General features: G+C 49.3%; 1 protein-coding gene across 1 annotated transcript; it reads left to right on the forward strand.

Moving 5' to 3' along the window:
• Positions 1-1084: 1084 nt before the first annotated feature.
• Positions 1085-3859, forward strand: LIAT1 (ligand of ATE1; the record flags this gene model as incomplete). Its single annotated transcript, XM_082679469.1, has 2 exons — positions 1085-1256; positions 3456-3859. 2 exons carry the CDS (start codon positions 1085-1087, stop codon positions 3857-3859), a joined length of 576 nt encoding a protein of 191 aa, XP_082535595.1.
• Positions 3860-12807: the final 8948 nt, after the last annotated feature.

The following is a 12807-nucleotide window of genomic DNA, read 5'->3' on the forward strand; positions in this document are numbered from 1 at the left end:
GAGAAGACACCGCAATGAGAAGCCCGTGCACCGCAACAAAGAGTAGCCCCTGCTCATCGCAACTAGAGAAAGCCCGCATGCAGCAACAAAGACCCAATGCAGCCAAAAATAAATAAATAAAATTATTAAAAAAGAAAAGTTCCTCCTAGCAGCTATGTGGATTTGGAAGCAGAGACCATTTAGGAAGGGAGTGCAGAAGCTCACGTCCCAGACACGGTGGTCAGCCCCAGCCTAGGTGAGGGTACAGGGAGAGAGTGGGGGTAAGGAAGACTGCCAGGGCTCTGGACTGACCAGCTGTTTTTGTTCACAGAGATGAAGAATAATAGAGAAATGAGTTTGGACACAGTGGGCTTAAAAGGCCAGGATAGACATATGAGATTGGAACTCAGGAGATAAAAATTTAGGAGAGAACACACAGCATTTAAAAGGGCACAGGGGACTTCCCTGGTGGTCCAGGGGTAAAGAATCCACCTTACAATTCAGGTGACGCGGGTTCGATCCCTGGTCAGGGAACTAAGATCCCACATGCCACGGGGATGCAACTAAGCCCACGGGCCACAACTATTGAGCTCGCGTGCCTCAACTAGAGAGCCTACGTGCTGCAAACTACAGGGCCCACACGCTCTGGAACCCGCGCGCTACAACTAGAGAGAAGCCCTCGTGCCGCAATGAAGAGCCCGCATGCCTCAACGAAGCCCCTGCTTGCCACAACTAAGACGGGAGGCAGCCTAAATAAATAAATAAATATAGACAGATAAATAAATGCTTTAAAAATAAATAAATAATAAAAGGGCACAGGAGTGGAAAATGAGTGTCAACCCAAGCATTCACAATCACGGTACCCACTCTTCCTCTTATCACCGCCGACCAAGCAAGCGCACAGGATGAAATGCGCATGCGCACATCTCCTCCGCCAGCGGCTCCTAGGCAGCAGCCTGCGGATTGCGCGCGCGCAGTGTGCGGCGGTCGCCGTGGAGACGCGTGGCCCTAGCCTGGCCCTAGCCTGGCCCTCGCCGCCGGAGCCTCCGGCTCAGCCGCAGCGGGTCTCTGCTGCCCCAGGCGCGGGGGGCGGCCCCGCGGGCGAATGGACTGCGGCGGTGGGGATGGGGTGTCGGAGGAGGAGGAGAGAGAGGGCTGCATGGCGGCCTCGCAGGGGTCCAGACTGCCCCGCATCTCGGGCTGCGCCTCAGAACTGACCAAACGGAAGGTGAAGAAGAAAAAGAAGAGAAAGACCAAGGGGTCTGGGAAGGGGCACGGTAAGAGGAGCAGCTAACGCGTCCGCCTCGCTCCCATACCTGAGACTCTTCTCCGAGGACACCCACCCCACCCCTCAGAGACCCCCACCTACTTGGGGAAGTTAAGCCCAGAAACAGAAACTCGCCAGCCCCAATCAGAGGTCCTCCCTCTCTCCGCACGATGATGATCCAGCCCTCCGCACAAAGACCATCCATGTCCGCAGAGACCCCAAATCCTGCGTCGAGAATTCTCAGCATCAATGGAGACCTTCAGCCCCACACAGAGACACGCCACAGAGCCTCCCAGCCCCACACTGTGACTCCTAGCTTTACACAGACACTCACTCATCTTCCTCCTCCCTCAGTCCAAGCTTAAAATCCTGAACATCTATTCCTTCCCCACAGAAATCTCAAGCCCTCCTACAGAGATGCCCCCATCCTCACACAGAGACTGTCCCCATGCACAGCCACTAAGGCACTAGTGACAGATGCTCTCACTCATACACAGAATCACAGGCTCCTGCCTTCCGCCTGGACACCCTCCTTTCACCCTCATTTGTTCGGGGCACCTGCCTCTGGTTGCCTCTGTGTAGACACCCAGGACATTCATATAAAGTATGCTCCCTGTACAGACCGCCCTTCCTTTTCCCTCATCTACGGAGGCCACCCTTCGACTGCACACAAACACCATCACACCAGTCACTGCTACACACTCTTATAATCCCGGACACCCTCAACAACACCCCCTTCTATCAATATAATCGCCAAATAAAGCTAAAGTACAGATACCCCAGCAGGCACGCGCATTCACAGTCTGCACGCACAAGCACACACTCCGCTACATACTCACATGCCTAGACCTCTCCAGTACACGTATGACCATACACGTGGGGTTCTCACTCCAGGCCCTCCTGCGGACACTTCACAGACGTACACCCACTAACAGCTGCCACAAAAGCACAGAGCCCTCCGTTCTCATAGAACACCCCGGGAGCTCGACAAAGCCCCTGAGCACCCATTGGTGGAGAGAGTGCAACAGTGACGTCGAGCGCACCTGTCCAGGGGTGCTGTGAGTCTCCACCGTCCTTGTGTGGTTCATGGTGGCTCTTGTCTGTCAGGGAGGTGGCTCTCGCCGACCCTGGCACAGCTGCCCTGACCTCCAGCACCACTAGTCCTGGGTTCACGTTTCTGGGTCCCAGCCCTCTTTATGCAGAACGAGCTCCCCTGACAAGCTGAAGGCAGAAGGCGCGACGGGCAGATGATAATTACTTCTCCAGTTGGGATCGTAAGAAAGAGGCAAGAAAGCAATTCTGGAGTTTAGGTCAATAAACTCCACGTGTATCTGCCAAACCAGATGAGGAAATTTATTATCTTTTTAGCTTAGCTTCTGCCTCTAGAGATTACAGTGGCACGGACCTCATACTGTCAGCAGGGGACACCAAATAATTCTCAGGGAGTAGGAAGGTATAGGAATGCCAAGAGAGGATTTTTTTCTTATTTTCTTCTCTCTCTCTCTTTTTTTTTTGGTGGGGGGAGGGAGATTCCTCTATCCCAAAGAAATAGGATGAGCTGTTTAAAGAATCGCATGTTGTAGTACTGTATATGCATGTTATATAATTCAGAAGGGCTGTTAATATTTTTAAAAATCAGTATAAGCCACACAGAAAAAGTATTTCCTGGCTTGGCAGAATGCTTTCCACAGTCAGATTTAGGAAGCTTTTCTGCTGTTCTTCATTTCTTCCATCATAAAGTGTCTAGAATAGGGGTAAGTCACAGGCTCCCAGAACTGGGCAGTACCTTGGTGAGCACGTGGGTAGGTGAGGTGGGGGGCAGTGTGGAAAGGACAGGGCCCTGGCAATCGGGTGTGTGTTCAAATCCCGGCTCTGCCACCTGCTTTGTGACATCGGCAACCGACTGAAACTTTGGGAGTCTGTTTCCTCACCTGGGAGTCTGTTTCCTCACCTGGTAAAGGCTGACAGCCTTTACCCAGAGGACCTGGCTCATAGTACATGCTCAATAAATGGTTCCTCCTTCCCCAAAATGACAGCCCAAAGCATGTAGGCAGTGGATGTGTACGGGGCTGGTGGGCTTGGCCACCTGAGGCCCCATGTGAGGAGGGGCCTCCAGGTCCCCCCTCACATCTTTAGTGGTTTGGGCATCACCCCCAAGCAGGCTGAGGGCAGGCATCACAAACACTAACACCACCCATGTGCTCAGCAGATAAACATCAGAGTGGAGGCCTGAAGACTCAGGAGCTGTCTCCATCCTTCCATGACATCTTAAGTCCCAGCAAAGATCATGGCCCGGGGCCAGAGTACAGACAGGACAGGGATGAAAGCAAGCTCACCCCCTCTTACTCCTCTGCCGTATGTCTCCCCTGCTTTGCCAAAATAGAAGAGACCCTTTCCAACCAGATCAACGAAAGTCTGCGTTGGGATGGCGTTCTCGCCGACCCAGAGGCAGAAAAGGAAAGGATTCGCATTTACAAGCAGAACCGGAGGAAGCGGTACCAGGTTTGGGCCCTGAGGGGCTTCCACTCTGGCCCCAGTGACGGGGAGGCCCCAGAGAACCCAGCCTACCTCTCTGAGCAGACGGCGGCAGCGGCGGCCAGCAGCCCTTGCTGACAACCGACAGCCCCAATCACTGCTTTAAAGGAAACCTTATCCCAGAGTAGCAGCTCCATCTGAGTGAAAGCCCACCTGCGACACGGACAAGCTTATCGTTTATCCTTACCACACATTTATGTGTTAAAAAAAAAAAAAGAATAAAAATAAAAGGAAATCAGACCTACCTCTGAAGGAAGCACGTGTCTGGTGTGTCGATGAGCTCAACTCACCTTCCACCAAAACGCCGCTCGAGGCCCCGGAAGCCACAGCTCCTTCCTTAAGAGAGTAAGCAAGTCAATGAATAAAATTCTTTTCCGAATATCCTTTTTTCCCAAATAATCTGGCATCTCTTTGTTATTTAATTTCCCATCACAGTTAGATATGTATCATCCCCCCGCCCACAAAAAAAGAGAAAGTGTGTAGATTATATCAATTCTAATTTTAAATTAATTTCATGGGTAAAAATCCTCACACAGCATGCTTTCAGAAGCCCAAGGAAAATGCCCCGAATTCCCTAAAGCCTTTTTTTTTAAAAAATTAAATATACTCCCTGCCCTATGTGGCCTTCAAAATAAGTGAGTTCCAGAACATCATCTTTGGGAGGTTATCACGGAAAGTCTCAAAAGGAACATTGCTTCTCACATCAATACGGGCCTCCTCTAATCCCCCAAGACAGCATTTCAAGCCAAGTTCTGGAGCATTAAAAGGGCCCCACAACACTACTTGGTCTAAGTTAATATTCTTCCTTTCCACAAATATTGAGTGAGGGCCATGTACTGCCTTAGTTTAGGTTCTTCCAGAAGCAGAGGAAGACTGCACTGCAAGTAGATTATCTCAATGGAGAGGATGCAGGGAAGGGGAGAGGGCCAACCCAGGGACACTATGAAAACAGCTTCCATACTGGGCAACAGGGCCTCAATCCCACAAGGAAACACTGTCAGGATTATCCCCGCAGATGGGGAGGGAGCTGGGGTGTTACACTCCCCAGAGGCATTGGCTGATGGGTCCTGGGGGGGTTGGGTTCCTGGCATTTCAAGCCTGCCACACCCAGACCAGAGAGCAACCTCAGCTCGGGTGGGGGGTGGGGGAGGAAATCGCCCTCAGGCACAAAGCAGCAGCCTGAAAGTTCCAAGAGATAGAGGCGGTCTCTGGGTAGCATCGGACACCTGTGTCCAGCACAGTGCAGGCCCCGAGGGGGACAGAGTGGACACTTAGGATGAGGTTCCTGCCTTCCAAGGAGGTAAAGACGTACAGTGTACACAGGAGAAGTTGAAAGCCAACACAAAACATCACAGAATGCCTATTTGAAAGTCAAGCGAAAGTGGTCCTCTTGGTCTCCGCTAGCCCCCAGCTGACAGAGCAGCCCCCTACCCCTTCCTTAAAAGGACCGTGACAGGTTTCACATCGGCCACCACACCCTGGCAAGATATACTGAGGGGCTTTCAGAAGAGCCCTCTCCTCCCCTGGAGAGGAGGTTAGCAGCCGGGCCTGGCAGGGGCTCTCCCTGTGCCGAGGCTAGGCCTGTCCCCTGCTGCCAGGTTGGGACGCGCCCATGGAATCGAGCAAAGGGCACTGAGGGCTCAGGCACAGCTCCGTGGGGAGGAGGAGATGGGAAATATACTAATACTCAGACCTCAGCCAATGATCTGGGTTTAAGGTAAAGATAGCAGAGGGTGGGGCAGTTCAGTTGGCACTTCCTGTGCCCTCTGGCTCTACCATGGTGGCTGGGGGTGCGGTGCACGTATGAGTCTGAGGGCACACCTGCCTCAGAGTACCTTGGTCTCCTGGTATCGTCTTCCATGGGGGGTGGGGATGGGGGTGGCCTGTGGCCGCCTTTCTGCCATGAGATATTCTGGGATAATGGTGAAAATGACGCACTTTGACCTCAGAGCTGCATTTTTCTCTTTCCCACCACGTGCTAGCTGTGTGACCTCAGACAAATTGCTTAACCTCTCTGAGCCTTAGTTACCACATCTGGAAACGGGGATGCAAATACCCATCTCAGTGTTGTGAGAATCAAATGCAGTAATTACATAAAGCATTTAGCATAGCGCCTGGCCCCTAGGAAGCGCTCAATCTATTGTAGGAGCTTTGAGCAATGATGTTTTAGGTGGGGTGGCTACACAGCCACCTCATCAAAGGGTGAGCTTCACAAAGAAACGTGGCTTCAGCGACTGGCTGATAGAATTCAAACAAACCGCCAAACAAATTACAGGGGTCTGGAGCAAGAGGAATGTAGGAGGAATGAACCGAGGGTCTCAAAGTCCAGTGTTCTGGGGAGGGGGCTTTGAGCCAAACAAGAACGTGCCTACTTGTAGCCTGGAACTAAAGGGGAGTCTGTGCTCAAGATCTGAACAGAAGAAGCAGGTGGGGATTAACTCTTCCACAAGCACAGAAGAGGCTCCAACTCAAACCACGCTGGGTTAGAAGTTTTAAGTATCTTTCTCATATCCAGCCTGTTTCAGTGAGGACTCTACCCAATGAAAACCGGCTTACTGACAAAACAGAGAGACTGATTTATAAGGCCAACAGTCCAGGGTTGGATATGGCTTCAGGCATGGCTGGATCCAGGAGGTCATACTGTGTCATCAGAATTTGTCTCTTTCTCCACATCTTGCCTCTGCCTCCCTGATTAGCTTCACATTCAGGCAGGTTCTCATAACAGGATTGCAAAAATGGCCACTGACAGCCTTATAGTTCATCGAAGAAAAGAGAGTCACTCCTGTATTCATATCAACCCCAGAGAAGATCTCTGGCCTGGCACAGGTCATATGCCCATCAATGGACTAATCACAGTGGTCAAGGAAATGGAGTATTTGCTGCAGAGACCTAGTGTACGGTGGGGACGTGGCGGAGGCAGTCAACCCCACTGGACACATGTACTGAACAGATTGTCATAGAATTTATATAAAACCTACATAGAATACAGACTGACTCCCTAGAGAGATGCCAAGTAGATTTGTCCATTACCCTCCAGGTGGAGAATGATTCTTTTTTTTTTTTTTTTGCGGTACACGGGCCTCTCACTGTTGCGGCCTCTCCCGCCACAGAGCACAGGCTCTGGACGTGCAGGCCCAGCGGCCATGGCTCGCGGGCCCAGCCGCTCCGCGGCACAAACCCATATCCCCTGCATTGGCAGGCGGACTCTCAACCACTGCGCCACCAGGGAAGCCCGAATGATTCATTTTTAAAAGAACTTGAGGAAGGGTCATGGGGGTGGATTGCATAGCGTGAGTTAATCTCAAGGACCCAGATTGGCTGCACACTCATCTCCAGAACTACTGACCCTTGCCCAACACTAGGGAATCTATTAACTAAAGATGAACAAGACTGTGTAACCATGGGTCCCTGAGCTGTTTTGGAGCAGAATGTTATCAGCCGGTCAGCACAGTTTGGTAATAATTGGGTTTATGATTTGCACCTGGTTTTGGTGGTGCCTAGGGGGTGGATTTCAACATTTAAGGCTAGAAGCTAGCCTTAAGGTCAGGTAGCTAGAATGTGCCTACATGACCAGCTCACTCTAAGACACTCCCACCCTAAGTAGCCCCTGGGTCTCCACACTAGTAGTGGTTGGAGACTCGGGAACAAAGCGCTACAGTTTGAGCCCCGTGAACATCCACTGTGGACGCTGCAGGAAAATTCCAGGGAGGTTACGACTGCGGTGCGGCTTGGCGTGGTAGATACGGCAAAAGTGATGGAATGTCTCTTCCGAGATGAGGTTAACAAAAAGAGAATGTGTTTGCAGGAAGGAGGGAAGCATGAACAGGGCTGTGAAACTATTCTATAGGAAACTGCAGTGGTGGACACATGTCATTACACATTTGTCCAAACCCATAGAAAGTATAACACCAAGACGGACTCCTAAACTATGGACTTTAGTTAATAATAATGTATCAATGTGGGCTCATCAATTATAACAAACGTACGAACTCATGCAAGACGTTAACAATTGGGGAAACTGGCGGGGGTCGGGGGGAGGTTCACGTGGCAAGGAATCCACGCCCCCAGCTAACAGCCCACAGCCCCACGTGTGAGCTCAGAAGCAGGTTCTACCCCCGTTAAGCCTTGAGGTGACCACGCCCTGAGTGACTCGGTGGATTACAGCCTGTGAGACTGGAAACCAGAGGCATCCAGCTGAGCGACACCACAGAGACTGCGAGATAATAAAGTTGTTTGAAGCCACTCAATCTGGGGCTGATTTTGTTACGAATGCAGTTGGCTTCTTCCCTCACCGTCAGCTGTGCTTCTCAGCAAGCTGCGTCCCCCTCGACCTGAGGGTGGAAAACCCGAAACCCAACCTTCTCCTAAAAGCCACGTATTATCGGGCACCACGGACTCCCACCGCTGGTGCTCCGAGGAGGCCTAAGTTTATACCCAGAAGCAATGCTGTGCCCTGCAGGGTTGAGGGGGGCTGCTGGGTGAGTTAAGGGATAGGTAAGACTGAATGGCTTCCACCCGTTACGCTCACACCTGGAGCTGTCGACAGCTATTTATATTTTTGTGGTCTGTGTTTTGCATCCTGCCCCGCACCTTGTAATTATAATATCTTAGGTCACTTTCTAGTTTATAGGTTCTTCTATCTCATTTGTTCCTCAGTCAAGATGTCCTCTGAGTGGTGGGAACTATTATCTCCACGGTACAGTTTAGGCTTAAAGAGAAGAGGTGAATTGCTCAAGTCACACAACTTGTAAGAGATGGGCTCCAAGGTCTCCAATGGTCTTTTAGAAAATGTTTATCAAGTCACTACTCAGTCTGCAGTTCTCTGCTAATTGCTGCCAGGATACTGGGAATAACCATCTCATGGATCAGGCTCCTCCCTGCCCAGGAGCGGTGGTGCCCAGGAGCGGTGCCCAGGAGCGGTGGTGCCCAGGAGCGGTGCCCAGGAGCGGTGTAGGCATCACATACCCAACATAACACGATTCCATCTCCACAACCATCTCTGAGATGCGAGGTGTTGTGATCCCAATCACACACGAGGAAATGGGCGCAGAAAAGGAAAGTGACCTGCCTACATGAGGAGGGGAGGAGCTGGGATGTCACACCCAAGTCTGGTTCGTTCCAAAGGTCCAGCTCTTAATCACTGTGCTGTGGTGCCTCAGATGGGCTCCCAAAGCAGCGGGGAGCCAAGCTACACTCCCTCCTGGAGTTCGACCGCCATGGAAAGAGGCAGAGGAAGACAGAATGGGGGCTCGTCGGCAGGGCCGGTGGCTGAAGCCGGCTGGGGTGTAGTTGAAAGGAGGGAGTCCTTCCCGGGAACTGTGGCTGGCAGGGCAGCTTGCTGGGAAGAAGAGGCCTGGGGAGGTAGAAATCCACACCCACAGGGCTCCAGAGGGCCCCAGGGTGATGGGAAAACACTCTCTGGGGCCTCGTGGACATGCTGTGTACTTGTTCATGGTCAAATCTGGCCTTTGAAACTCCTGACACACTCCCTTCTGATCATCACTGGGAAGGGCTTAGGAAGCATCCTCTCTCCCACCTCACCCAGGCCCTCATGCCCACCTGGGGCCACTTACCGGCCACGCCTTGGCGTTGAGGATGGTGCCAAGGCCTCACTGTCAAAACAGGGGCCTGGGACCAGCAGCACCCACAGGGCCTGGAGCTTGTTAGAAACTCTCCGGCCCCAGGCCAGACTTCCCGAATCAGAGCCTATAGTTCAACAAGCTCCCCAGGTGACTTGAGCACGTTGATGTTTGAGCAGCTCTGCTGCTTGGGAGACAGTTTCCCCAGATCTCTCACGTGTTGCGCATCTTGTAAGGAGTCTCCGACTGCCTTTTGTTTTTCCTTTTTTTTTTGGGCTGCACCGCGCAGTATGCGGATCTTAGTTCCCAGACCAGGGATCCAACCTGCACCCCCTACAGTGGAAGCACAGAGTCTTAACCACTGGACCGCCAGAAAAGTCCCTTTTCTTTTTCTTTTTTTTTGCCTTTGCTCTTTGAAGGATGTTGGGGTGACCAACGGCCTTGGAAGATAGACAGGGTCTCGATTCCAGTTCCTAAGCTCAGAGTCCCTCTCCCGTCAAACACCCTTTATATCCCAGTGCCACCTGGCCCCCTCTGCATCATTCCGTGGGAACTGAGGCTCTGGAAACCAACAAACAAATGCTGACCCTCTAGCTATTGCTGTGACTCATAAATCATCCTTTGTCTCTGACCCAAGAGTCTCATGTCTTTAGCCAACATCCATGAAAGCGTGGAGGCTAATGTGTTAGCTTGCAAATAGTGTAAAAGCTAAGGCCCTACACAGTTCTTAACACACTGACCATTTAACTCTCTGGTTTCTCTTCACTCAGATCACAAAGCTGTACCATGTTCTACACGCGGGTTTTACTTCTCCAATTACACAGGAAATGCATATACATTACAGACAAATTAGAAATTACACATAAGCAAAAAAATGTTTTAAAAACACCCAATAGTCTCACCATTCAGAGAAACTGAGCCTCATCTGTTTCGTATCCATCCTTCCAGCCTTTTTCTATTCAAGCATCTACATACAGGAAAACAAAATTAATGGGTTAATAATACATGTGTTGTCTTCTAATGATCCTCTTAAAAATATAGCATGAACATCTTTCCAAGTCACTAAATTGACATCCACATCGGCCTTTGTAAAGCTGGCCTGGTATTTTATTGTATAGACTATTTATTCAATCCCTCTTTGTGGACATTTACTTGGTTTCCTACTTTTTGGCGATTCTGAACAATTTTGCAAAGAACATCCTTACAGGCACATTTTAGTGCAATTGTCCAGTGCTTTGGGTACATTCTTGGAAGTGAAATTACAAGCCAAAAGAGAATTAAAACAAGAAACACTTGTATGGCTTTTAACTCATGGCAGGTACTGTTCTAAGCACTCTGCATGTATGAACTCATTTAATCTTCACAAGCTGTCTGTGAGGAAAGACCCTTCTTATCCTCATTTTACAGAAAGCTTAAGGGACTTGCTAAGGTCACACAGCTAATAAACGATGGAGCTGGGATTTGAATCCAGGTGGTCTGGTGAAGAGGTCTAGAATATGCCACTCCAAAATATGCCACTTTGGCATAAAGATTATTTTGAGCTGAAGGCAATTAAGAATCAACAGATGTAGGAAAAGTTCTTTGCTTTCCCCTTGTCTGCCTAAAAGCAGGGCACCAATTTCCCTTTGTGAAGCTGGGATAGATTGCTCCTGCACCTCCTATACCATGATGAGGACAGTAACTCTTGTCACCAGAGACAGAGAGGCACCGAGATGAATCTGCATAAACAGGTCTTGTTAAATAACTCTTATCTTCCATTAATTTCCCCAATTATTTCCTAGTCACTTTCCCACAGTTTATTGGCCCTAGGCCCAAACTCCCTTTCCTTTTTCTAATGACTTCTCAATTTATGACCCTTTGTTAAAATGGTATATAAGCTCCTGAGTCTAATTTCTTTGGCTTTTCACTTCTGTGACAACCCCGTGCACGTAAAAAATATTAACATCGGGGCTTCCCTGGTGGCGCAGTGGTTGAGAGTCCGCCTGCCGATGCAGGGGACACGGGTTCGTGCCCCGGTCCGGGAAGATCCCACGTGCCGCGGAGCGGCTGGGCCCGTGAGCCATGGCCGCTGAGCCTGCGCGTCCGGAGCCTGTGCTCCGCAACGGGAGAGACCACAACAGTGAGAGCCCCGCGTACCGCAAAAAAAAAAAAAAAAAAAAAAGAACTCATTTCAACTAACTTTTTGGACCCTTATTGCTTTGTAAGAACTTCTCCAGGTTGGAAACAGTGGCGCTGGCATTCAGAACATCCTGTTATTTGTGCTCGCCAGCTTAATTACCTGCCCTAAGCCCCAGTGCTTTTGGAGAAAAGCAGTAATTTGTAATTACCAGCAATTGGTTTGACACACCCAAGACCCCTGCCTTCTCCTGCATTCTCATTCTGAAAAAGAAACCAGCAAACGTAAAGAATAGAAACCTCCTGGGAATTGCCTGGCAGTCCAGCGGTTAGGACTCCACACTTTCACTGCTGGGGGACTGGGCTGGATCGCTGGTTGGGGAGCTAAGATCCTGTATGCCGCACAGTGAGGCAAAACAAACAAACAAACCCCTTTATGCTCTGATGACTAAAAGCAATGTTGTCTCTTAGATTGGTCCATTCAAACCACCATCAAAAGCTACGGTTCTCCAGAATCAGTAATGGTTTATCAGGGAAATAGGAGTGATTTTTATTTTCTCTAATATGTATTTTCCAATTTTAAAAAACGATCACTTATCAGTTGTGTCGTAGAAACATTATTTAAGATATACTTTTCCCAGTATTTTAGTATGGAAAATTTCAAATATAAACAAAGCAGACATAGCATAATGAAACCCCATGTACCCATCACCCAGTTTCTAGAATTTTCATCTTCTACCATTCTTGTTTCATCTATATCCCCATCCATTCCCCACCCCTCTCACCTTTTATGGTTCTCTTTTCTTTGGGTAAAAAATTACATTAGAATGCATAGATCTAAATTGTATAATCTTGACAAAGTATATACCCATGCAACGTACTCCCATCATGGTATAAAACATTTCCATTCCTAAAGAAAGTTCCCTCACTTCTCTTCCCAGTCATCCAAACCACATACACCTAGGCAATCACTATTATTTTTTACAACTTAGTTTTGCCTGTTCTAGAATGTCCTGTATATGAAATCATACAGTATATATTCTTTGGTGCCTGTCAGCATTATGTCTATGAGATTCATCCATAATGTTTCATGTAGTAGTAACGTAGTCCTTTTACTGCTAACTGGTATTGCATTGTAGGAATATACACCAAGGTGGATCAGTTCTCTTACTGATGGATGGACATTTCAGTTCCTTCAACATATGACTGTTGTGAACAAAACTGTCGTGAACATTATATATTTTATGGACCTGCATTCATTTCTCTTGGGTAAGTATCTAATGGCATTTCATTGTGATTTTAATTTGCATTTCACTGCTAGCTAATGATGTG

The sequence above is a fragment of the Grampus griseus genome (genome assembly GCF_964374135.1).
Source record: "Grampus griseus genome assembly, chromosome: 20".
NCBI classification, from domain to species: Eukaryota; Metazoa; Chordata; class Mammalia; order Artiodactyla; family Delphinidae; genus Grampus; species Grampus griseus.